The 26,248-nt window shown below is 39.1% G+C and overlaps 1 protein-coding gene across 2 annotated transcripts in view; it reads left to right on the top strand.

Moving 5' to 3' along the window:
* GRTP1 (growth hormone regulated TBC protein 1) overlaps nucleotides 1-26,023 on the top strand; it is a 32,287-nt gene extending 6,264 nt beyond the window's left edge. Inside the window, exons 3-8 of one of the 2 annotated variants that reach the window (XM_063304869.1) lie at nucleotides 1,763-1,921; nucleotides 8,270-8,394; nucleotides 11,827-11,923; nucleotides 22,327-22,499; nucleotides 22,616-22,801; nucleotides 25,698-26,023. In XM_063304869.1, coding sequence (XP_063160939.1) covers nucleotides 1,763-1,921; nucleotides 8,270-8,394; nucleotides 11,827-11,923; nucleotides 22,327-22,499; nucleotides 22,616-22,801; nucleotides 25,698-25,787 — 830 coding nt within the window. In that variant the 3' untranslated portion in view covers nucleotides 25,788-26,023. Of the gene's footprint in view, nucleotides 1-1,762; nucleotides 1,922-8,269; nucleotides 8,395-11,826; nucleotides 11,978-22,326; nucleotides 22,500-22,615; nucleotides 22,802-25,697 lie in introns of both variants that reach the window. The other variant, XM_063304868.1, reaches the window with a different exon arrangement.
* The last annotated feature ends 225 nt before the right edge of the window (nucleotides 26,024-26,248 follow it).

The raw sequence follows: 26,248 nt of genomic DNA, 5'->3' as shown, positions 1-26,248 counted from the left end.
TTGATGCAGTAAACTATACTTTGAACTTCCTCATATAATTCATTGTTTCCATCAGTTCTTTTGCCCTTTTTCTGCAATCACAAGAGGGACTCTCTGGGCTTTTTTTTGCCGCAGGGGTCCCAATCAGGTGCTATTCTAGGATTTTCTAGTACGTGTTGGTAGATTTTCAAAGAATATTGAAAAATGCAGCAGGAAGGAAAAGTGAGAAAACACAATTTTATGATCTGAATATGTGTCATGGAAGATGAAATCTAAACCAAAAAGCTAAAACTTCTGTAGACTGAAGAGAGATGCATAGGCCAAAGTTTGATAATTCTGAGAACTGAAGTTAATTTGTTATATTTATATCTATAGAACAGAGAAAAGTGGTTTCATGGTCTCAAGAATTTAAAGCAACTTTCTCTCATTTGAAGTCTGTAGCTGCGTTTCAGAAAGACGGAAGCAGTAAGAGTTTGTGTGTAGCCCCAGTTCCACCCCACCCACCCCTGTTCTTGCTTGCAGAATGACACTTTACTTCAGAATCAGTAGCTGTGTCCGGGAAGGATCAGCTACAAAGAAGAAGAGAAGGCCAAAATATTCAGATATTTTCAAAAAGAAAAGGTATTTTCTTTTTGGTTAAAAGTATTCCAGAGAAAAATCCAGTATATTAGGTGGCAGGGGCAATCAAAATACCTGTGCCCTTTGAGAGTTCAGTCTTTAAATGATCTCCAGCAAGTTTATTTCATGCTCATTCTATACGCTGCTACATGAATTTTGTGCATTTTAAAACAGGAGCTGTGTTTGCACAATGATCTAAGCCATGTATTTTTTCTTTTATTTTTAGCTTGATATACCAATCCAGTCATCATGGTTTACTCAACAAACCATTATTTTAAAAATTCTAACTTAATATGATATTGAATGAATTGAGCCAAGTCACATTTTCTCAGCACAAGTTTGCGGGGGTTTGCGGCATAATTACCTTTCTGTTAAAGTTCTTCCCTTAAGTATGTATGATTACATAGCCTCAGTGATTGTAAATTATAATGGGTCCCCAAAAAGGTTATTAAAAGACAATCATTTTTCTGAATAATAAATGTTAAACTGGAAACTTTGCAGGGTCCCTTCAAAAAACAGTTTTAATTTATTGTGGAAGTTAGGTTCCCTGCGGGACAGGAAAATATTAAAATCAGGGTAATGGAACATTTTTTCTTGACAAATCCCTTAATACACTGAGACGCTTTCTTCAGACCTAGTGTAGCATAGTGGCTAAGAGGGTAAGGGCCCTTCTACATGCAAGCACGTTATGATATAGATTGGCAATGTGTCTCTGTGTCCTCACAACCCAGTGAATGAGTCTTGGTAGTTTGAACTGATTAACTTCTGTTGACAAGACAACCATGATAGCCTGGTCAATATACTTTCCATCTTCCAAGTTGTTCTGAGGAGCAACTTAGCCCCGTCCCCACCTAGCAGGTTTTAGGGCAGATTCTTACAATTGGCACAGGAGGTCTGAAGTGGCCCCAAAGTTACTGTGGTTATTGGCGGGTGTCAGCCTGAAGGACAATATGAAATTGTAATGTTGGAATGTAACCCTAACAGCATTTAATTCACCTTGCCATATGACAGTGCAAGATGGTCCTGTGTCTCCAGTTGTGGCCACTGTTAATATGTTTAATATGTTTTAATTGATTTACAGGTTTAATTGTTGAGTACTGTATTATTATGGTCCTTAGTATCGTCTTATACGTTCAAACATGTATTTTAAATAATTTTATTGCAGTTAAACGCTATATCAGAAAAGGTATTCCAAATGAGCACCGGGCCAAGGTCTGGATGGTAGTGAGTGGTGCTCAGTTGCATATGGATCACAATCCAGGCTACTACCAGAAATTATTGGAAGGAGACCAAAACAGCAAACTTGTGGAAACAATTATGACAGGTTAGCTTCAAAATATGTATCTATACATTTTTTTGGGTATTAGGAGCTTGTTGTTCACAGTTCCCTGCACAGATATGGGTGCAGGTAAGTATGACCTTCTACTTGAATTAAGGAGGTGTATGAAATGTATATATTTTTCTGCACAGAAGCAATGCTTTTTATGCCAATTAAAACATTGTCTTAGGAATTGTTGAGTTATTTTTCCTTATCTCTTGCTGTCTGTCAAAAAAGAATTTGACAGATACTTTGCTGTTGGTTTAGTACTAACTCTAATACAAAGTTCTTAAGTTTTGGTTCCTGCAAGTTTAGAATACTCATTCTGTGATAACTTTTCCCTTTACTTCCTGCAACTTAATTTTTCTAAATGAGTTGTGGGAGAATGAAAGATAGTTCTAGAAATGCATTTTCAAAATGGTGCAGCTAGAATAATGACAGACCAGTTCTACACCAGATTTTCCTAACTGCCCTCCAGTTGTGTTGGGATTGCAATTCTAAGAAATGTCCACAAATAGTACAGTGTAGAATTCCAACCCATCTAGAGAACTGTGTTTGAGAAGACTGTTCTGAACAACTGAAGTGCTTTTCTGTGACTGATTTTATATCATTGTATAATGAGCCTTCCTCCACCTCATGCCCACCAGCTATTTTGGGCTACAAATTCTGGCTAGTTCAGCTGATGGAATTTTTAAGCTCTGAAGGTCATCAAGTTGTGGAACACTGAATTGAAATCTTTTTTGCTGTTGCTGCTGCAGCTTGGAAATGAAATTACTATTTTTTAAAAAATGAATAGTGTTTTTGGAATGATCCTGATAGATTAATTTGGAGGAATTCGTAGGGAAGAAAAAAGGCAACTACTTATAAGAGAATCTTTTTCTGAATGTGACAGGATGTTAATTGATGCAGTGGTAGTAATGTAAAAAGTTTTCCTGTTCACAAAGCTAGTGTCCTTAAGAAACAATTAAGATTATTATTCAAGGCCATTGGAACAGGCCATCGGCAGGCATTTTACAGTGTGACTGGAGTAGATATTTGTTGAAGAGGCAAGGCCAAACAAGGCTGAGAAAACTTTAAAAAGATACGAGGACAAGAGCTACAGGCAAAAACTGAGAGATCAGAAAGTAATGGCCTGGAATGTAAATAGTCATATGTGGCCTATGGAATAAATACCAGGTTCCTGGAAATGTATCAGCCTGCTCATGAACAAGAAAAAGAACTAATCAGAAGGAAGAAGGCCTACACGATACAGCATGAATATTTGATATGCCCAAAAGAAGGGATTTTTGTCAGTAAGAAATGGCAAGATACAATGAACAAATGAAGTAAATAAAGAAATGTGTTAGAAAGTTTTAAGAAGGGCAATAAACAAGATAGGTTTCTCACAAGAATAATTCCCCAAAATGGTTACTTTGAAACATAACATGGTATCTTCCTGCGTATATAATGGAATGAGTGAAGAAAAAAACCAAATATTTGAAGCTGACCAACTGAACAAAATGACTCACTGTGCAAAGATGGGAAAGCTCATCTAACACCACCTATCCTGCCTCTGCTTTACCTTGCACTTAGCCTAGTTACCTGAAGTGTGTTGGTATAAGAATGAATGCAGATTGATTAATATTTAAGATTGTTTAGGGTTATGATAGTTTACTCAGGTTTGGCTTTATATATTTTATGGAGAATACCTAACTGTTTTGTAGCAATAAAAGAGTGTTATATTTACAATCTCTTCCCTAAATATCCCCTTTATCCAACAGAATAGACCTGGCCATGCTGTGCTGCTCTGGAGAAAAAATAAGGTTGCATCTCAGTGGTGCACAACATTATCCACACAACCACTTAACAGTGCTTTGTGGCTGCTCGAGGTGAAATCCTAAAACAATGTCATGTATCCATATAACTAACATGGCATTAGTATGCAATAACATGGCTTTTTACTGTTTCTCAGGTGAACAGCTAAAAGCTATTGTACAATTGCCAGGATATTATTGGCTCTGTGAATGTTTGGGGGATTCATAAAGACAGTTATAGCTGGATTGGGCTTCAGCAAAGGATCGTTACCTTGTCGTAGTGCTGGAGCTTGAGCACCTCAATGATGCCATGAGCTAAACCGTGAAGGGCCACCCAAGACGGGAAGGTAATGACAGAGAGGTCAGACTAAATGCAATCCCTGGGGAAGGTAATGGCAACCCACCCCAGTATTCTTGCCGTGAAAACTAAATGGATCAGTACAACCAGAGATATGTCGGTATACCATCGGAAGATGAGACCCCCAGGTCGGAAGATGGTCAAAATGCTACTGGGGAGGAACAGAGGATGAGCTCAACTAGCCCCAGACGTGATGACGCAGCTAGCTCAAAGCCGAAAGGACGGCTAGCAGACGACGGTGCTGGTGGTGAACGGCGAATCTGATGTTCTAAGGATCAACACACCATTGGAACCTGGAATGTAAGATCTATGAGCCAGGGCAAATTGGATGTGGTTATTGGTGAGATGTCAAGATTAAAGATAGACATTCTGGGCATCAGCGAACTGAAATGGACTGGAATGGGCCACTTCACATCAAATGGCCACCAGATCTACTACTGTGGACAAGAGGACCACAGAAGAAATTGAGTAGCCTTCATAATTAATAGTAAAGTGGCTAAAGCAGTGCTTGGATACAATCCAAAAAACGATAGAATGATCTCAATTCGAATTCAGGGCAAGCCATCTAACATCACAGTGATCCAAATATACGCCCCAACCACAGATGCTGAAGAAGCTGAAGTAGAGCAGTTCTATGAGGATCTGCAGCACCTACTGGACAACACGCCTAAAAGAGATGTTATTTTCATCACGGGAGACTGGGATGCTAAGGTGGGCAGTTAAATGACACCTGGAATTACAGGTAAGCATGGCCTGGGAGAACAAAACAGAGCAGGACATAGGCTGATAGAATTTTGCCAAGACAATTCACTCTGCATAACAAACACTCTCTTCCAACAACCTAAGAGACGGCTTTATACATGGACTTCACCAGATGGACAACACCGAAATCAGATTGACTACATCCTTTGCAGCCAAAGGTGGCGGACATCTATACAGTCGGTAAAAACAAGACCTGGAGCTGACTGTAGTTCCGATCACGAACTACTTCTTGCACAATTTAGGATCAGACTAAAGAGATTAGGGAAGACCCACAGATCAGCTAGATATGAACTCACTAATATCCCTAAGGAATATGCAGTGGAGGTGAAGAATCGATTTAAGGGACTGGACTTAGTAGATAGGGTCCCGGAAGAACTATGGACAGAAGTCCGCAACATTGTTCAAGAGGCGGCAACAAAATACATCCCAAAGAAAGAGAAAACCAAGAAGGCAAAGTGGCTGTCTGCTGAGATACTAGAAGTAGCCCAAGGAAGAAGGAAAGCAAAAGGCAACAGTGATAGGGGGAGATATGCCCAATTAAATGCAAAATTCCAGAGGTTAGCCAGAAGAGAGAAGGAATTATTTTTAAACAAGCAATGCGCGGAAGTGGAAGAAGACAATAGAATAGGAAGGACAAGAGACCTCTTCCAGAAAATTAGAAACATCAGAGGTAAATTCCAGGCCAAAATGGGTATGATCAAAAACAAAGATGGCAAGGACCTAACAGAAGAAGAAGAGATCAAGAAAAGGTGGCAAGAATATACAGAAGACCTGTATAGGAAGGATAACAATATCGGGGATAGCTTTGACGGTGTGGTCAGTGAGCTAGAGCCAGACATCCTGAAGAGTGAGGTTGAATGGGCCTTAAGAAGCATTGCTAATAACAAAGCAGTAGGAGACAATGGCATCCCAGCTGAACTGTTCAAAATCTTGCAAGATGATGCTGTCAAGGTAATGCATGCTATATGCCAGCAAATTTGGAAAACACAAGAATGGCCATCAGATTGGAAAAAATCAACTTACATCCCCATACCAAAAAAGGGGAACACTAAAGAATGTTCAAACTATCAAACAGTGGCACTCATTTCACATGCCAGTAAGGTAATGCTCAAGATCCTGCAAGGTAGACTTCAGCAGTTCATGGAGCGAGAATTGCCAGATGTACAAGCTGGGTTTAGAAAAGGCAGAGGAACTAGAGACCAAATTGCCAATATCCGCTGGATAATGGAAAAAGCCAGGGAGTTTCAGAAAAACATCTATTTCTGTTTTATTGACTATTCTAAAGCCTTTGACTGTGTGGACCATAACAAATTGTGGCAAGTTCTTAGTGGTATGGGGATACCAAGTCATCTTATATGCCTCCTGAAGAATCTGTATAACGACCAGGTAGCGACAGGAAGAACAGACCATGTAACAACGGACTGGTTTAAGATTGGGAAAGGAGTACGGCAGGGCTGTATACTCTCACCCTACCTATTCAACTTGTACTCAGAACACATCATGCGACATGCTGGGCTTGAGGAATCCAAGGCTGGAGTTAAAATCTCTGGAAGAAACATTAACAATCTCAGATATGCAGATGATACCACTTTGATGGCTGAAAGTGAAGAGGAACTGAGGAGCCTTATGATGAAGGTGAAAGAAGAAAGTGGAAAAGCTGGCTTGCAGCTAAACCTCAAAAAAACCAAGATTATGGCAACCAGCTTGATTGATAACTGGCAAATAGAGGGAGAAAATGTAGAAGCAGTGAAAAACTTTGTATTCCTAAGTGCAAAGATTACTGCAGATGCTGACTGCAGTCAGGAAATCAGAAGACGCTTAATCCTTGGGAGAAGAGCAATGACAAATCTCGATAAAATAGTTAAGAGCAGAGACATCACACTGACAACAAAGGCCCGCATAGTTAAAGCAATGGTGTTCCCCGTAGTAACATATGGCTGTGAGAGCTGGACCATAAGGAAGGCTGAGAGAAGGAAGATCGATGCTTTGGAACTGTGGTGTTGGAGGAAAATTCTGAGAGTGCCTTGGACTGCCAGAAGATCAAACCAGTCCATCCTCCAGGAAATAAAGCCAGACTGCTCACTTGAGGGAACGATATTAAAGGCCAAACTGAAATACTTTGGCCACATAATGAGAAGACAGGACACCCTGGAGAAGATGTTGATGCTAGGGAGAGTGGAAGGCAAAAGGAAGAGGGGCCGACCAAGGGCAAGGTGGATGGATGATATTCTAGAGGTGACGGACTTGTCCCTGGGGGAGCTGGGGGTGTTGACGACCGACAGGAAGCTCTGGCGTGGGCTGGTCCATGAAGTCACGAAGAGTCGGAAGCGACTAAACGAATAAACAACAACAGCTGGATTGGGAGCCACTTGTTCAAAGAACATGCAATGCCTGTGATTCCTATACGCTGTACACACTGAGTGTAAATCCAAGATTGAGGTTTCAGATATATCTCTGATTAATATTTGTTTCTACTGCATAATAGTGTTAACTGTGTGTGTGTTACAAGGGGATGTATGTGTTTAAGCTTCTCTACAGGCACCACTGCTACAGTATCTATACCAGCCACTTCATCCTGCAGGGTTCTCTGGATTGGTTTCAATGCCTGCTAATTCACTTTGTCATGTCTTTATTAAAAGGGAAATTAAAATTCTAAATAGGACTCAGATCTGATCATGCTTAAAGCAAACCTGTTGTACTTGGGGCAGACCTGGGCATGCCTAGAGATGAGGAAAGGAGGAAGAGCGTGATGGAAATTCTTGTTACTTTGAGCCAAAATACATTACTTAAATGCTATGTTTTAGCTATATTTTGTCCCTTCAAATATTGCTATGTATTCATACAGGTTAGCCTTTGCTCACAGTTCTTAGGAATGATGTAATATTTCTTAAAGCTAATGTGATTGCCAGGAAATAAATTTTCCAGAACTCAGTGGAAATTATTTTTAAATGAGTTTGAGAACAGATTGCGAGGACATGTCAGTTTAACAGAGGCATATATCTCCTGTAATTTCATGTGTACTCTTTTCAGCTGCCTTCAGTATTTAAGAGTGCGGTAGTGTGTTTAGACAACAATCTTAAAAGACTTACTGAGAAACTTACATTTTTATAATATAATCCTATAATTCTTTTTTTACTTACTTGAAGTTAACTTCTACTGGGTTGAAGGATTATTATTTTTTAGAATGCATCTAGAAGTGCAGTCTGAAGAGAGTTGATGGATTTTGTAGGATAAAAGAAAAAGCCAAACTAGAATTTTTTTTCTAAAATGTATTTATTTGATGTAGGTTTTTTTTCTTTTTGAACAAAATAACAAAATATTACCTATGTTACCATTTGTTTAATCATCAATCTATGAGTAAGTTGGGGTCCAATCTGGTTCAGTTTCCAAAACTTTGTTCCATGGATTAATTTTTAAAATGTCTCCTTTTTCAAATTATAGACATAAATAGGACATTTCCAGATAATATAAAGTTCCACAAAACTGCTGTTCCCTGTTTACAGAAAACACTCTACAATGTATTAGTAGCATATGGGCACCATAATCCATCTGTGGGATACTGCCAGGTATGTAATTCTAAAAACAAAGTGTTAACTTTTGAGGTAGAAAATAATAGCAAACAAACTTCATATCGTTGAGTTTTACTTATGTAGGATCTTGACTGTTGCTCATATTTCAGTAGTTTAAGACATGCTATCCAACTGTTTTCCAATCTGAACCTCTTCGAAATTGCCCTCTGAGACTGGTATTGAGTGCCTCCTCCCCAGCACTGGAATTGGGTTTGAGAAGTCCTCACATGCTACATATGCATCAGGACTTGTAAACTCCCTCCCCACCAGTTACAAGTGATAGGTAACAATGAGAATGTGCAAACTCCAGAAGAAGGGTACTGTCAGCATGTCATTGAGAATGTACAGGTAGTCCTTGACTTACAACTGTTTAACAACAGTTCAGAGTTATGACGGCCTTGGAAAAAGTGCTTTATGACCTGTACTCACACTTATGATTGTCACACCATCCCTGCAGTCAAAATGACTGCCATTTGGGCACTTGGCAACTGACTCACATTTATGACCAGTTGCAGTGTCCTACAGTCACACAATCACAATTTGCGACCTTTTTTGCTGGTTTCTGGCAAAAAATATCCATTGGGGAAGCTGGATTTGCTTAATGACTGCTGTAAAAATGGTAGTAAAATCAAGTCCAGTCACATGGTGACTCAGCTTATGACTGCAACAACTTACGAAGGAAATTCCAGTCCCAATTGTCATAAGTTCAGGACTACCTATACTCCAAGCTTTGTCTCCTATTTTCTACCACTTTTGATCATATCTGAGCTAAAATCAATCACTTGGAACAAGTCTTATTGGTTAAATTCATACTCTGTATTAAGTAATAAACCATGGTCGACTAACGCACAAACATTGAGTTTATACAGTCTGCTAAGACAAACATACTATAGTTAAGTATGATGCTTGAAGCCCATGATGGATTTCAAAGGAATGTGTATTGCCAAATCAAGCTTGCAAACTAGGCTGCAAGCCAAGACCAAGGTATCCATTTTAATGTTTAGGGTGCCAAGAGAGTTTTAGGTCTCAGCACTTGAACAGCATCTTGAGATTGGCAACCATCATTTTGGTGTAACAAGTAAATCCCTATTTCTTCCCTAGAAATTCAGATTCAGCAAGCAGGACTCTTCCACAGAGGTTGAGCAGTCAAAAGGATTCTAAGAGCCTATAAACATTGGGGAGGGGCATGGGAGATTGGTGCTGTACCATTTGATGATTGTAAGTCCATTGAATGGGGCTAGTCATATGACTAATGTGTCATTACATATGCTCCTTGCACCAGTGGAGTTGCTTCCTTGTCAATACAGTAGAAAAGTATCGGACTAAGAGCAGCCTTTCCCAACTGATGTCCTTTAGCATCATCATATAAGTTGGGGCTATGATACCCAGAATTCCCAGCCAACATTGTCAGTTGGAATCTCAGCCCATCTGGCAGAAACCAGAATAGAGAAGGAATAGCTCTACCTACCTCCCCACTGCCTAGGTGAGCCATCTCTCTCTCTCATATTGGTGAAGCTTTAATGAAATGATGTCTTCCTCTTTTCCAAAAAGCCCACTGCTAACATACATTTTCAATGGAGGAGGAGATGAGGGGCAACCTGTGCGCTCTTCTGCAACAGAGGTTTGACAAAGCCACTTGAGGTGGGGGATCAACATTCTTTGCACAAAGCACTTTCATCTGTTCAGGATGAAACAGGAAGGAAGTTCTCCCCATCTGGTCCTGCATCAAGTAACTAGTTGGCCTGCACATTCTCCCATTAGGATAAGTGCTGGCAGGTATTTTAAGTGGAATGCCTGCACGAATGACTCTGACAATTCTTGATTGCCTTGCACTTCCCTCAAAGGAAAGGCAGAAGATACGAAAACAGGATTGTGCATAAAGGTGCTCTGCTAGAGTGCCTGTAGAAACTGTAACTCTGGCAGGTGTGGAAGTAGGGAAGGGTCTGTCTGAAAGCCTCACTGTCCAGGTGAGCTGGTCAGGTAATCCAGATTAGGCTTGTTAACAGAAAAACCCTATCCCTGTCCTAGAATAACCATCATTAATCCATTTTACCATCAAGTAACTTCAGTAGATGGTGACTGTAGCTTTGGAACAAACTCCTGCTATATTCTCCAAAATAGATGCCATTATTTTCCAGAATACAAAAGTATGTGCTATTGAGAAGTTGAAGCTTTTTCAACTGGATAAAATGTGTTGAACATTACAGGCGGCAGATTGTTCCAAGTATGTAGGCCTTTCGGAGGCATTCTGTGATTCTGTGTAAATTAAGCTTATATTTCAGGAATTTTCAAATAGTTCCCAGTACAGAAATGTTAATGTGACTGACAGCTGACTTGTTTCAGAGAATCCTGCAGTGAACATTCCTTTAAAAGAATTAGACAGGTTTGCTTTGCTATTGTTTGCAGCAGTACTAATAGAGTCTTATACTGGCGTGCATGGTTAGTAAATGCAGTTGCTCTTCAGACACCCTCTGAGGGGCAGACTTTTGTAATTCCTGCAACCAAATGCCAAATAGTCACCATGGTTGCTATTGTCAAGCAAACTAGCAGCACAACTGGAGGGCAAAATACCCCAACAACACTGAATGCTTTTTTATACTAGCTGTTGGCTTTTCATAGATTGGTAAGAGGATGTGAGGAGGTGGGGCAGGCACTGTTTGAAGAAAGCCAATTTCATGTCAACAGATGATTATGAAGTCTTAGAAACTTAGGAGAACAGCTGATTCTATTTGACCTGAAATGTTCTATAAAGAATTATTACCACATTGAATTTTTTGTCTTGTCTGAACCCAAGCTGGCATTGTTTATGGAATTAAAATTAAAAAGTATAATATTCCTGCTCTGCAATTGATTAGAAAGATGAAGAACAACTAGTGAAATAAGAGCTAGGAGAATTAAAGAGACAGTGAGAAACTGGAGATGCATTGAAAGATTAAACTTAAATGAATGCAAGTGATACTACTCTTCATTAATATTCTAAATCTTACAGCTCTCACACTTAACTCTTCAAAAGCTGTGGCCTCACTCAACTTCATTGCAAAGTAAATTCTTGATTTGTAGAAGTACAGAAGTAATAGAAACTATCTACTGCCATATCATGAGTCTATATGCTCGTAATAGTGGCAAATTTTATACTGAGAGCAGATTCTTTTTTTTTTTACCCCAAATCCCAAAGAGATCTGTTTCCTTTCTCCTTTATGTCAGACTAGCCACTTAATAAATGTCTGGACTAATTTTCCATCAAAGTCTTGTAACCCTCCAAAGTGCTTCTGTCGGGTATGTGAGCAGAAGAAAGAATAAAGAATTCCTGTTCTGCCAACAAAAGATTTCTAGCGTTCAAATGTTTTGCTTTTCTCTCTTTATTCTCTTGACTCCCTCAGGATTGCATAAGCCAATGTGAAATAAATAGGAATTTCATTTTTATTTCAGGGCATGAATTTCATAGCTGGATACCTGATTCTTATTACAAGGAATGAAGAGGAATCATTTTGGTTATTAGATGCTCTCATCGGCCGAATATTACCTGGTATGTCTGAATCTTATCTTGCAACTCATTTCCTGTGTTTCCTGTTTCCTTTAAGTGAGTTTAATAGGTAGAAGTAACTTTGTTGTTCATATAGACAGCTTTTGGTTTCCAGGAGTCTAAATGTATATGATGTACCATCAGTAATGTCTTGAGAATTTCTTAATTTCTATACAGAAAGCGCTTTTCTGTCAGAATCTGCAAATTACATGCATGTGTTCCTTAAGTATATGTTTCCCTATATACAACATAAATATATAACATTGTTTGCATCATGTGATCAAATTAAAAAACACGGGTGACTGTGTCTAGCCTAGACTTCGCTCTGCGTAGGGAAATGGGGCAAAGAGTGTATGTGAAATGGTTTATATAGTTACGTGAGAGCCAGTTTGGTCTAGTGGTTAAGGCAACAGGCTAGAAACCAGGAGGCTATGAGTTCTAGTCCCGCCTTAGACATGAAAGCCAGATGGGGTGACCTTGGGCCAGTCTCTCTCTCAGCCCAACTCACCTCACAGGGTGGTTGTTGTGGGGAAAATAGGAGGAGGAAGGAGTATGAGGGATGTTCGCTGCCTTGAGTTATTTGTAGAACTAATAAAGGTGCGATACAAAATGAATATGTGGGCTCTCATCTGCAGTCCATTCTAGGCAGAGATTTTACTACTTTGGTGAGAAATGATTTTTAAAAATGGAGCTAAACCAGAGCTGCTCTTCTAAAAGCTTCTAGACATTTGTATATTTGTTAAAGTAGTTCAGCTTATGCTCTTAGAGGATCTGGTAGCTTTAAAATAACTTTTCATATCACAAACTGCTAGATGATGCATTAAGTTATCTAAATATATTTATGACTGTAGCTCAACTGCTAAAGACACATGGTTCAAAACAGTGCTTCAAAGCCAATAGTTTGTGAAAACAGCCAAATTTATCGATCTGCTGGACTATTTGTAAAATAGTTTACTCAAATAAAGAACATAAAAGCATTTGCTGTGAGGAAGATCACTGGTTTGGCTTGAAGTCTTTTAAGTTGGAATAGCACTCCTTGTTGCTATATATCAATGTTTTCCATTTCTGACCTTGGCAGATACGTGAAGTTCAACTACCAGAATTCCCCTGCCGACAGGGCCATTGCTGGGAATCATGGGAGTTGAAATCCACATATATGAAAGTTGCCAGGGTTGGGGAATACTTGTACATTACAGCTTTTTAAAACACACTATAAGGAAGCTTTGTAGAGTGTTAGCATAGGCTCAGTAATCTACTTGTATATATCTGATAAGCTGATGCTGCTTTTCTTATTACAAATAAATGTTAGTTTCCATACTACTGTCAAAGTAGGGAGGTTTTTTCTGGATAACAACAAAGTAGTATTTGAATAAGTTATATGATATCTTTCAGATGGAAGATATCAAATCCTTTATGACTTATTTAGTAAAACATGTCACATTCAACAGGATCAGGAATGATACACTGCACAGAATGTTAGACTTCATCCTTAGAATCCAATCTACTCATAAAGTTCATGAGGTAGGTGTTTGCATGAACAAGCTTGGTGCTAATGTGAAAAATTAGGTGGAGTCTATTTTTGTATATATTGTGAACCTATTACATTTGACATATAACATGAAATGGAACATAGATATTGCAGAACCTATTACATTAACCTTATTAAATTACATTATTAAGAAAAATAATATTCAACATTAGTTAACAAATAACTATGTGTCCAGAATAATTCAGTTATTCCTATTTAATTCATTAGCTGCATTCAATAGCTACCCTTAGAAGTTTGGCTATCACAAGAGCCACCTTTGGATCTTTGTCAGGTGGCAAAAATGTAGCATATTTAAAATTAAATCTGTTTGACATATTTTTAATATAGGCCAGATCAAATCCTTGTGAACCATCACATAAACATTACGGATCAGGAGAAATATGCTCCACTGATCCAGCCTTTTTGCTATTGAAAGGATAAAATCTTTGCAGAATAGAAATCCTTTCAAATCTATCTTTCAACACGTGTGGTGATAGGACATTTAATCTAGCCTTAAGAAAAGCAATTTGATATTTACTATGCCCATTTGGAACTGATGCCTAAGTTCCATAGTAAGCAGAATGATTTAGTTTTGTTTGTTTAGCTCCTGCATGGAGATGTCCCATAAACTCTGCTTAGTCCATGTTTGTAATTATGAGCTCCTTGAGAAAGTACTAAAGGAAAAATGCGTATGTGTGTATGTATATGGGAATGATGTATGGGGAGTATGTGTGTGTTAAAGCAACAGAATTAACTTTCAGGGATGAGGATGTATAAACTAAAATGCATAAACTGAGGAATAACTGTATTTTTGATTATGTGCCATCAAGTTGGTGCTGAATCTTAGCAGCTATGTAGATACCCCTCCTCTAAGACGATCAGGCCCTAAACTGGTCCTTTAGGTCTTCTAGCTGTGGATGTCATGAGTAAGGATGGCGAGCAGGGGGCTCCCATCCAGACTGTCAAGCGCATGCGTAGCACTGATGAATTGTTCAGCCATTCAAAGAGACACAGATCGGGACCGCCTTAACCCTTGGGGGTTATATGTCTGGGTTTTCCCACGCTTCTTCAGTTTGTTAGGATTCCTGTTAAGTACTAGCAATAAATATTAGAGACCAGTTCCTTGTCTCAGGGTGTTTCCTGGTTGTTAGGACAGTGTGCTCATCACTACTGTAATTAAGTCCATCCTCTATTTCCTCTTTCCTTCTATCTTTCCAGCATTATAGACTTCTGAAAAAAGCTAGGTCTTCACATAATGTGTCCAACATATGATAATTTCAACCTATAGTAGTGAGTGCTGTAGGTTGATTTGTTCAGAGGTCCATGTGTTTGTTTTCTTGGCTATCCATGATACTCTTTTTGAACACCAACATTCAAAAACATCAATACTTTTTATGTCCTGCTTCTTTAACATTCACTTCCATAGAGTCACAGGGAAAACCAGTTCCTTCACAATTCTGATTTTCATAGGTATAGACACATCCCAGCATCTGAATATCTTTTTCAAGGTCTCCATTGCTATTCTACCAAGTGCTGGTCTCTGGCATATTTCCTGACTGCTGCTTCTTCTGACTGCTTCTTCCTTTCCTGTTGATAGTTGCTCCTAAAAGGGAAAAGCTTATCTACCACTTCAATATCTTCATTGTCAGTTCTAAGACTGGTTATTGTACCTGTTGTCATGAATTTTGTTGTCTTTATATTTAATCTTAATACCAATTTTTTCATTGTACTCTGTGACTTTCATTACTAGAGCTTGCATTTGCATTTTCAGCTAAGAGAGTAGTATCTTCAGCACAGTTTATTGATGTTTCTTCCTCCAGATGTAAAAGCATGTACATCTTCTTTCTATTCAGTTTCCCTTAATATCCAGTCCATTTTGCCATGTTCCATCTAGACTGTGGCTTCCTGACCTGCGTATAGGTTTTGCAAGAGGGCAATGAGATGTTCTGGGGTTCCCATTTTTCTAAACGCATTCCACAACTTGACATGATTGACACAATCAAATACCTTTCTATAATCAATGAAGCACCCATTGACTTATTTTTTTATATTCTTTGGCTTTCTCAGTTATTCAGCATGCATCAACAATAATGTCTTGTATTCCTTGGCCTTTTCTAAAGCTCACTTGAACACCTGGCATCTCCCTTTCCAAGTAGGGCTCTAATCTAGATTGGATGATCCTAAGCACTATTTTGCTTGCATGTGAAGAGAACCTCCTCTTCTTCTGCACCAGGGGTTGAAGCACAGACATAGATGCATGTCAAATTAATGGGTTGTCTGAAAAGTTTAATTGATGTTATTTGGTCATTGATTACATTATAGCCAAGTACTGTTTTTGCTATACTTCTGATTATGAAAGCACTGCTGTTCCTTCTTTGTTTTTCATGTCCTGAGTAACAGAATGCTTTTCTGACTGAAAGTGTCCAATTCCAGTCTGTTTCAATTCACTGATGCCTAAGATATCAGTGTGTAGTTGATTCATTTCACCTTTTGCTATGTTGAGCTTTCCCATTTTTATGCTTCTTACATTCCATGTTTCTAATATAATTTGCAGCTTTGCAGCTTTGGATTTTCTTTTTCCACACAGCAACATCAAGCCTAGGCATCCCAAAGGCTTTAACCTAGACATGTCATAAACGTTTATATTCTAAAAGATCTTCAACTTTTCCTAGTAGCATTTTGTGTGCCATCTGATTGGGTGGGCTCTTCATCTGGTACTATGTCATCAATCACTTTATATTGTTTATTCAAGTGATTTTATTGGTAAAATCCAGGAGTGGTTTACCGTTGCCTTCTCCCATGCAGTATGAAATTATGCCTTTGCCATTGTCACTAAAGTAATCTGCCTCAGCATATCCCTGTTTTGCTGCTTGCTTTATCTGGAGAGCTGGAATGATCTTCACACCCTGGTGACCCTGCTGGGATTATATACTACTGACAAATACTCCTGGAATACCATTCCCTATCCCATCCCACCCCCAATGAGGCATCACAGCAGGACTTGGGGAGAAACGGTGTACTTTGAGAAAGTCTACACTAAATCTATATAGGTAATACTAATTTGCAAAGCATTTTTTTAAAGTCATCAAATATATTCAAAATAGGAAACTAACAACAAAGATGTATTAAAGGAGGATAGGAAAGTAGAGAAATAGAATGAATTCTTTGCTTCTGTCTTCATTGTTGAGGACATAGATTTCTGACTTTTTCAGGAGGTATGTCAGATGATGTCAGGCTCTGCCTGCTACCCAGTAAAAACAGACGCTAGTGTAGGCTTAGGTTCTGGTTTTATTTGAGTAACAGTATGCGTGCCCTTTAAGAAAAGCTGAGAGTCAGTGGAGCGCGCCAGAACGGGATTTAAATAGCCCGCGCCGGTCAGCGCTCCACCCCTTCTTACTTCGGGTGCGCCCCGAGCCCCGTCGGTTCCGTCTTCGGTAGGTGGGTCGTGGAGCCCCTCCTGTGCTCCGGGCGTTTCCTTGATTGCTTCCCTGGCCGGTGATGGTTCATTGCCGGGCAATCAGGTTCGTAATCTCTTTGACAGCTCGGGCGCGCCTCATGGTCTGGTCTTGTCAATTACCTTCTTTGCAACATTGTATCTCTCTCTTCCACGCCTCCGCTAGAGTTGATACTTTGTTACCAGCACCCGTTGCTCTCTTTTGTTAGCTAGTTGCCTTAATCCGCCCAGTACCCATTTCCCTGCATTGTCATGCGAGCCGTTGCGATGTCACAAGCATCGCAACGGTGATCATGACAGATGAACTGAGACAAATGGAAACAGTGAGAAATGAAATGATAAACCAAATTTAAAAACTAAGAATAATAAATATACAGGTCCAGATAATATCAGATGAAGAATTCTTCAAGAACTTAATTATGAAATTGCTGATCTTTTCAGAAAAATATGAAACTTTTCTTTAACATCAGCATCCATTCTCAGGACTTAAAAATAGCCGTTGTGACCCAATTCATATAATATCCTTGAGAATCAGTAAAGGAAACCATAATCCCATTAGCTTAACATCTGTTCCAAAGAAAATGATTGAAAGGAATATTAAAGAGGAAACAAGTGAACACGCAGAAGAATGAGTCTTGCTAAAAACGAACCAACATTTCTCCATGTGTGTCTTGTCTCACTAAATTTTCAAATTTTTATAAGGGTGTCAGAATGCAGGGAGATAAGGATTACCCAATAAATACTGTGGATTTAAAAAAGCTTTTGTCAAAATTCTTCACCAAAGGATTCTGAGCAAACCTAGCAACTATGGAATGGGTACTTACACAGATTGGCAACTAGTTAAAAATAGGAAACAGTTGGAATAAAAGGTTGGTTCTCATATGGGGAAAGGTGCATAGTACAGGAACTAGTGATTTTCAATTGTTATGTGGAGTTCAAGTTGAACTGTGAGGTATCCATGTTTGCTATTAATACCAAACTGTTCAGGGTGGTAAAATCAAAAAGCAGTTGTGCAGAGCTCCAAAAGGATCTCTCTAAACTTAAATGTGGGCTTCTAAATGGCAAATGCAGTTCAATATAAACAAGTAAAGCAATGCAAATTGGCACAAAAAATTCAAATTTCTTTTATACATTAATGGGATATGAACTGGCAATAAATGATAAGGAAAGGGGACTTGGAATCAGTGGACTGCATGAAAATATCAACCTGAAACTCTTGTTGTTATCATTATTATCATTATCATTATCATCATCATCATCCTCAGTAGTAGTACTTACAAATCTGTGGAGTATTGTGCATAGTTCTGGTCACTGCACCTTAAGAAGCATACAACTTTACAGAGCTGGAAAAAATTGGGAAAAACTCAACCAAAATTACTGGAGAACTGAAGTGTCCTTCCCATAGAAGGAAAGACCACCATAGCTGGCTGTATGGTCATGGTTCCCAAACGATGCCGCAGCACCCAGGGCTCTGTGGCAAACACCCAGGGGATATTTGACATCTGTTGGACCCTGTGCAAATTACAAGGCCAGGAGTGGCATGAAAAAATTACTGATACACTAAGGGCACTGTGAACCAGAAGTTTGGGAACCTCTACTCTGTGGTCTTAACATCGGAGGAATAGTACTTAGTCTTCAAAGTGGCATGTAATTTAGGTAAATGTTGCTTTGTGTCTCAGTTAAACATCTCAGATGATTCCATATTCTTTTATATCCAAATCTACAACAGCCTTCTTTTTGTACTGAACTTGAAAAGTATTCTTTTTGCTTTTCCTCCCCTCAGTTTACACCTCTATTGCAGAACATTGAAAACAGTGCACACATTTCTGTTTCTGCAGAGTAGATGCTCCAAAGGAAAAGATACATTGCAATTCTGTTAGACTCAAGATTAATAGGTATATGCATACATATTTCTACTGCTGAATGCAATATTTACAAATGTGTAAATGCAACTTCCTTCCCCTCCCTGCCCCCAAACTCCAGAACTGGTTTTTAAATTTGCAGTGCAACAGAATTGCTCATGAGAGCCCTCCTTTGATTTACCAAATTGAAACAAAACAGGCTATATTTTGCTTTGTTAAGAGTCCTGCTATTAATTTTTTTAATAATGCAAATTAGCAACTTTTCTATGAAGCTAAAATAAGATTTGGGAATAAGGAATGAAGATTATATGTCCTATGTAATCTTGTTTTGTACCACAAATAGATTGAGAAGAATGGCCAAAAATAGAGGAAGGGTGCAGTTCATGGACTTTTTACAGACTTCATTCTTTATCTTTGGATGAATCATATGCAGCAATTTAAGACCCATCTTTTGAAATGTAGGTCCTGCCACAGTCCAACAGATTGTGAAACACCACAGGATTTATTTCTATGTGTGTGAAGCTGAAGGTGTTTTTTTGACAAATTGTTATGTCAATGCAATATACGCATGCATGCATGCATGCGCACGTGCGCACACACAGAGACACAATTTCTACATTCTCAACTGCAACAGTTGGGCTCCTATAGATCACACAAGTGACTCAACAGAATTTAACTTTGGGGGGAAGGGAGTATTGCAACAGGACTGTATAGGGATGCCCTAGAAAATGCAAGGTCTGGATCATCCTTAGCGTTTTGCACGTAAACAGTCTTTTCAGGTGCACATCATTATTTGGCTAAGATATTCCAAGGGCTGCCTGCCTGTCAGAATTTTCAGCTGTTTAAAACTTGAATTTATTCATGCAAGAGAGAGAGAAAATAAGAAGCCAGTCTGGATGCTTTAGGCTTTGATCAATCATAAGCAATAATGCTAATGAAAAGAAATTGAAAATACGGGCTGCTTCAGGAGAATACAAAAGCCTTACTAGTCATTGTCATTATCTTTACCTTGTTCATTAATATAAGTAGTAAACTGAATTTCATACAGCATTATGATGATATAATTAAGTTTTGGTTTGTGCTTCGTTTTTACTAATATTTTTTCCTGGTCAGTTTAGAGCTGCAGTAAAAATACTGCTGCTTATGCCATTTTAGTACAATCTGCCCTACTCATATTGTGCTGATCCGTTAGTACAGGTGCTAGAAGGGAGTGGGGTTCCTCAGCTGTGGAACTTTTTCTCCTGGCATCCAGGTTGACCTCAGTATCAGAGTAAAACTCTTTCTCTTTCCTGGATTTCAAATGTGTGTTTAAATTAGCTTTCAGTGGCTTTCAGTGATTTAGTGTCTCTTGAGGCTTCTGTTGCCATCAGAATACGGTATTTTAGATAGCTGATTCTTGATGCATGTTGTAGATTGCAACAAGAACAGTACTTGGAGGATTGCAATGGCTAGCAGCACAAGGTGCTGTTCACCTCCTGCATCCTGTCTCAGTGTAAGAGGAAGCATTAAGAGCCAAAGGGGTACACTATTCTGGTGTGGGATTAGGGTTCTATTTGTCCCTCAGCCATGAGGGCCACTTGTTGGTTGGGAACGATTGTTCTCTCTCCACCCAACCAACCTCTGTGGCTGTCGTGGGGACGGAGGACAGAGCACTGTGTGTGCTGCTAGGAAGGCTTTTGTAAGCTCCTGAACAAAAGGTGGGATATAAATCTAATCTAAATAATAAAGGGCTTTAGGTATTTTATAGTCTATGGCTTTTAATGATAGTCTTTTATTGGTTATGCTTCTCAGCTTCTGTGCTATTTTTACTGGTCTGCAACTGAAGTAGAATATTGAAATGGAATGCTTGTTGCAGTAAACCACTTGAAAACTGCAAAACAGGCAAGACAGAATTACCTATATGAGTTTTTAGTTAAAGAAGCATTGAGAAATGCTTCATCTCTGTATTCCGCTGGATTTTTATATTTATCATTCCCTTTTCCTTTTTTTCTTTGGAAGGGAACGTTCCGTGTGTAATGAGGTATGTGATGGTAGTGGAAAGGCATACATTACTATAGCATGAAATCTTTTAATGTTTTCTTATTAAAATCTTCAGTCTTTCTCCTCTGATGCTTGCTTATTATATGATAAAGAAAGCAGAGCAGTGGCATATCTAACCTTGACCTTGTAGTATTCCTAAGGGTTTGGGGTAATGTCCTGCTATTCTTGCACAGAGCTTTGCCCTGTAGTTTTTGCTCTGCTTTTGGAGACTGAAAACAGCAACTGCAGTTCTCTTCCAACAGATCCCGGAATGATTACAGAAACCTGGAATTTACTGTGTGGCAATCTATGCCAGGTTATGGAGCGCCATCTGGTGTCTTCATTAAGAATTGGTGTGACCACTTTACTTTCTCATACAGTGGAAGTGAATTGAGAAAAATGGCTTATGATGGAATATTATTTTTGTGCTCCTTGCAACTAGATGTACCATGCCAGTGTCATATCTCAGCATACAACATGCTTTCCTTAAGGTGTAATGTAGTCTGTATAGGTAAAGGTAAAGGTTTCCCTTGACATTAAGTCCAGTCATGTCTGACTCTAGGGGGCGGTGCTCATCTCCGTTTCAAAGCCGAAGAGCTGGCGTTTGTCCGTAGACACTTCCATGGTCATGTGGCCAGCATGACTAAACGGAACGCCATTACCTGCCTGCCAAAGCGGTACCTATTAATCTACTCACATTCGCATGTTTTCGAACTGCTAGGTTGGCAGGAGCTGGGAGTAGCAACGGGAGCTCACCCCATCACACGGATTTGAACCGCCGACCTTCCGATTGGCAAGCTCAGCAGTTTAACCTGCAGTGCCACCGCATCCCAATGTAGTCTGTACTTTTATGTAAATTCAACATCTGTATATACCTTTTCATAATTGTTGGTGAAAAAAAATGGTGAAAGGTCCCCTGTGCAAGCACCGAGTCATGTCTGACCCTTTGGGGGGACGCCGCTTTCATGATGTTTTCTTGGCAGACTATAGCAGGGTGGTTTGCCATTGCCTTCCCCAGTCGTCCCCTTCCCCAGCAAGCTGGGTACTCATTTTACCAATCTTGGAAGGCTGAGTCAACCTGAGCTGGCTACCTGAGAATCCAGCTTCCACTGGGATCGAACTCAGGTCGTGGGGGGAGTTTTCAGTTGCAATACTGCCGCCTTCCACTCAGCGCCACACGAGGCTCTTTTCATAATTATTAGGGACTGGAAATTAGTTTCATCCAGGCTAGTGGAAATAAAAAATACTTCCAGCACCACCTACTCTTGCTAGCCTTTCTTCTCTGTCCATGGCTAAGAATAGGTGACTGGAGTTTATTGTTTTGCTGCAAATTGTCCTCAGTCAAAACTTGTAATACGACTCAGTCTTCCATGCTTTCTCTACTTCACCAGTAGAATTTCATAATTTCACAGTAGAACCAATGGACTAGACAACCTTTGAAAGATGATGTGTTTCTTACTGTTAGATATTTCTTACAGAATATATATTTTAGAAGTAATAAATTGCATCTTGGTGACTTGGTTTTTGTATCATCTTTCTAAAGATTACTATAGTCCAGAAATGATGGGTCTGAAAACAGATCAAGATGTTCTTGGACAACTTGTGAAAATGAAGATTCCAGCTGTGGCAGAATTAATGGAAAAGCATGGCAACTTGTGGACTTTGGTGGTGTCCCGTTGGTTTATATGTTTGTTCATTGACATTCTTCCAGTAGAGGCAAGTGAGAACTGATGACAACTTGAGCTGTGTGCACTTGCCTTTTATATATTTATCCAAATTCTAGTGCATGTATTTCATACACTTCAGTGATGACTAATTTCATTCTTCTACAGACTGTACTCCGAATTTGGGACTGTTTGTTCTACGAAGGATCAAAAATAATATTTCGTGTGGCCTTAACATTAATTAAGCAACACCAAGATTTCATTTTGGAAGCTACAAATTTCCCCGAAATCTGTGAAAAATTTAAGCAGATTACTACAGGACCATTTGTAACAGAGTGTCACGTTTTCATGCAGGTAGGTCTCATCCTAAAACTATAAATCTGCTATAAAAACTGTGTATTAATACAGTTGTTCAGAATATTGTTTAAGCGGGTTTTAGAAAGTATGTATCAACCTTAACTTTAAAAATATATTTTATTTAGTTATACAATTTGTAGGCTGCCCAACACCCAAGGACTCTGGGTGGCTCACAATTAAAAAGTAAGGAAAAATACAAAAAATAGAGATCATGAGCGTCTCAAAGACAAAGATATAAACAAAAAAAGCCCCATCCAACGGGCTCAACCATCACCCTGCCCCAAAGCCTAGGAGAATAGCTAGGTCTCTTAAGCTTCCTGAATGTCATCAGGGTGGGAGCTATTCCAGAGGGCAGGTGCCATGACAAAGGCGGCATGCTAGATGACCCTGCTTGATTGATGGCATTGTGCTCCCTGATCTCACTAGAGACAGGTGGTCCCTCAGATAACCAAGCCTATGCCATGAAGGGCTTTTTAGGTAGTAACCAGCACCTTGAATTGCGCCCAGAAGCCAACCAGTAATCAATTCAGCTCACAGAACAATGGGGCCCCAAGGTAAGCCTCTCACTGTCTGCACTGCTGCGTTCTGGACCAGCTGTAGCTTCTGATTGGTCTTTAAGGGCAGCCGCACGTAGGGCGTGTTACAGGAATCCATTTGTGAGGTGACTAAGGCATGAGTGACTGCTTGAATCCAAGATATTTATGGTTCTAATTTTATATATAGGAGGGATGATTTTGTCTTTTTTTTCTACTTCTTCTGAAACCTCTTGAAACACAGTTCTGAAAGGTCAAAAGAACTGAAGACCATCCAAATAGTAAGATACAGAGCTACACTAAAAGTTGGTGGGGGAAAATCCTGCTTTTCCTCAGCTCAAAGTGGTAGTCAAAGGATGAAGTCCAGTGGAGTAAGTTGGGTGGATGGTGTTTGAGCGGCATTAGGGAAACCGATTCTAGTTCATCTTCAGCCACAGCAGCTCCCTAGATGTTTTTAGGACAGTCAACTTACCTCACAGGGTTGTCCCTGGGTGGAAAAATTGGAGGTGGAGAGCGTTATGCATGCTGCCTTAAGCTCCTGAACCAAACACACAATACAAATTTAACAAAAAATAAATAAAAAGGCAACTGGCCTGCAGTAAGTCCCATGCTTGAATGGGAATTTGAACCTGGGTCTCTTGTCCCTGTCCAGCTTTCTGAACTTTTGGACCCTTCTGTAAATGAAAGTAAGCCCTCCCTCCATAGAAGGGCAAGTATGGATCCAATCTATGATGGCACAGTACATGAAAGGCTTTGCTCTGCAGATTCAACAAAGTAATGAAGCTCTCAAAACCCTTAGAACTATCCATAATTCTGCACTACAGTGATGTACATGATTTGAACTTCATCTGAATCTTTTGAAACAGATTCTAGTTAAACAACACACAAAATGGTGTACTGTGCCATGCCTTTACCAAGCACATTGAGCCAACATTGTTTCTTGGCTGGAGAAAATGTACATATAGGACTCCGATGAAGCACAGATTATGTTGGAAGTGATCCGCAGCATTATGGAATCACCCACTTTATTTCACTACTGCATAACCAAAATAGCTAAGGATATACAAATGATAGGTAATGGAAATTTAGATGCTCGTTTTACTTTTATTGGTATGCTTTCTATGGAACTTCCGGTAGTGTGAGAAAATGTCTAACCCTATAAAGAGCTATTACTTTTCAAAAGTCAGTTTGAATGATAGGCTTTACTGAAGCTTTTGTATTCACGATTTTCCTCAAAGGATGTTGTGTCAACTTCGTCTCAATTAGCTTCACATAGTGTCACAGCCATGTAGTTTGCTTCACAGATCAGTGGCAACCCCATGTTTCATAAATACTGTATAACACAATCTCTGGAAAGCCAAGAGATACACACTTCTTCTCTACGAGCTTTTGAGCCTTGTTGCAGTGTGCCAAAAATCCCTTCAGGCCCACATTGTGTCACATTGTGGGCAATTAATCTCCGAACATGTACAAGTGGAGAACGGTCCTCTTGCTGTCCAGCAGCTGGTATTTACTCTACACTTGAACAATATGCCATGTAAATAAACTTAAGTCTTGAATTTTCCTGTATTTACTTTTAGTGGATGGCCCCAAGGCCATTCATTCTGGAGAGAGAAAAAACTATCTTCCTATTTGCCATATTGTACATGATTTTTATGGATATCTACCATGTCGTCTTTATTCACCTTCACTCTGAAAGCTGGGAGTCTTTGTGTATAAGACCGGTGCATTAATCATTTAGTTTTTTTGCAGCTCAATATTTTTAAATATAACACAGTATTCCCAATTATTCCTAAGCACATTCGAGTCATCTAAAAATGTCTAGGGTTGGATTTAAATGCTCTAAAATTTTGTTGGGCCAGATCAAAGACCCATCTAATTTTTGGCCAGCCAGATTACCCTCAGAAAGTTACAGCATAAATATAGCTGGCATTTAGAAGTGTTCCGTGCCAGAACATGGAAGTTCTATTTAGCTATAAAGGAAAATTAGCCCTAAATCTGACGAAGGACCTGTTGTAATATTTCCAATATTGAAATTGTAAAGAGTACAGGTACAAGACCTGAACGTTCACTAGTTTTCATGGTCTAATGTATTGCAAGTGAATCTTCAGATATATTTCTTAATGCTCAGTGCTCACAGATTGTAACAATCTGTGTGGAACATTATAGGTTGTGATTTAAAGAGAACTGTTAGTCTATTCAGCTCATTCAATAATGTGATCCATCCCATTCTAGGAAATTTGCCTCAAGTGTTCCTCATGGCTGATCAATGCAATTCTACTTGTTTTATATCCTGAACCCCATTCTCAGATATTTCTTTGCACCCTAGTATATGCTAATACTTTAATTTTCAATTCTAGAAAATATTTACTGAACCTGGAAGTCTGCGAATGGCTACAATAAACAAACTACGAGATACATGTAGAGCAAATCTGATTGCTGCAATATAAATGAACATTTCTTCACTTGCTCAGATACAATTTTCTCAGGCAGCTATTGATACTTCACTAATTAGCTCCAGTCTTTCATGTGATCAGTGTTTTTTAAAAAAGCACAAACACCTTAATTATGTAAATAAAATGTGATCTATATAGATGTAACCCCTTTTCAACAAATGGACTATATCTTTTCAGACGTTTTTGTAATAACAAAATACAAAACATATAATAAAGTATATTTGAAGCTATCCTTTTTTGAATTGTAACCATTTTAAGGTCGTGGACTTTACGTAGAGATCCTTGTTTAGGAAACTAATGCTCCACTTAATCTCACAAGTTACTATTTTTTTTAGAACATCGTATCTACCATTTTCTGTTCTCTGGCTATGCTAAATGAGATTAAAATTATTTATATGCGTGCATGCATGCACACACACACACACACACAATTTAAAGCAGAATGAAACTTTCTG

This window comes from Candoia aspera, chromosome 5 (genome assembly GCF_035149785.1).
Source record: "Candoia aspera isolate rCanAsp1 chromosome 5, rCanAsp1.hap2, whole genome shotgun sequence".
NCBI lineage: Eukaryota > Metazoa > Chordata > Lepidosauria > Squamata > Boidae > Candoia > Candoia aspera.
The sequence above is the reverse complement of the archived record's forward strand: the minus strand, read 5'-3'. Positions and strand labels throughout refer to the sequence as shown.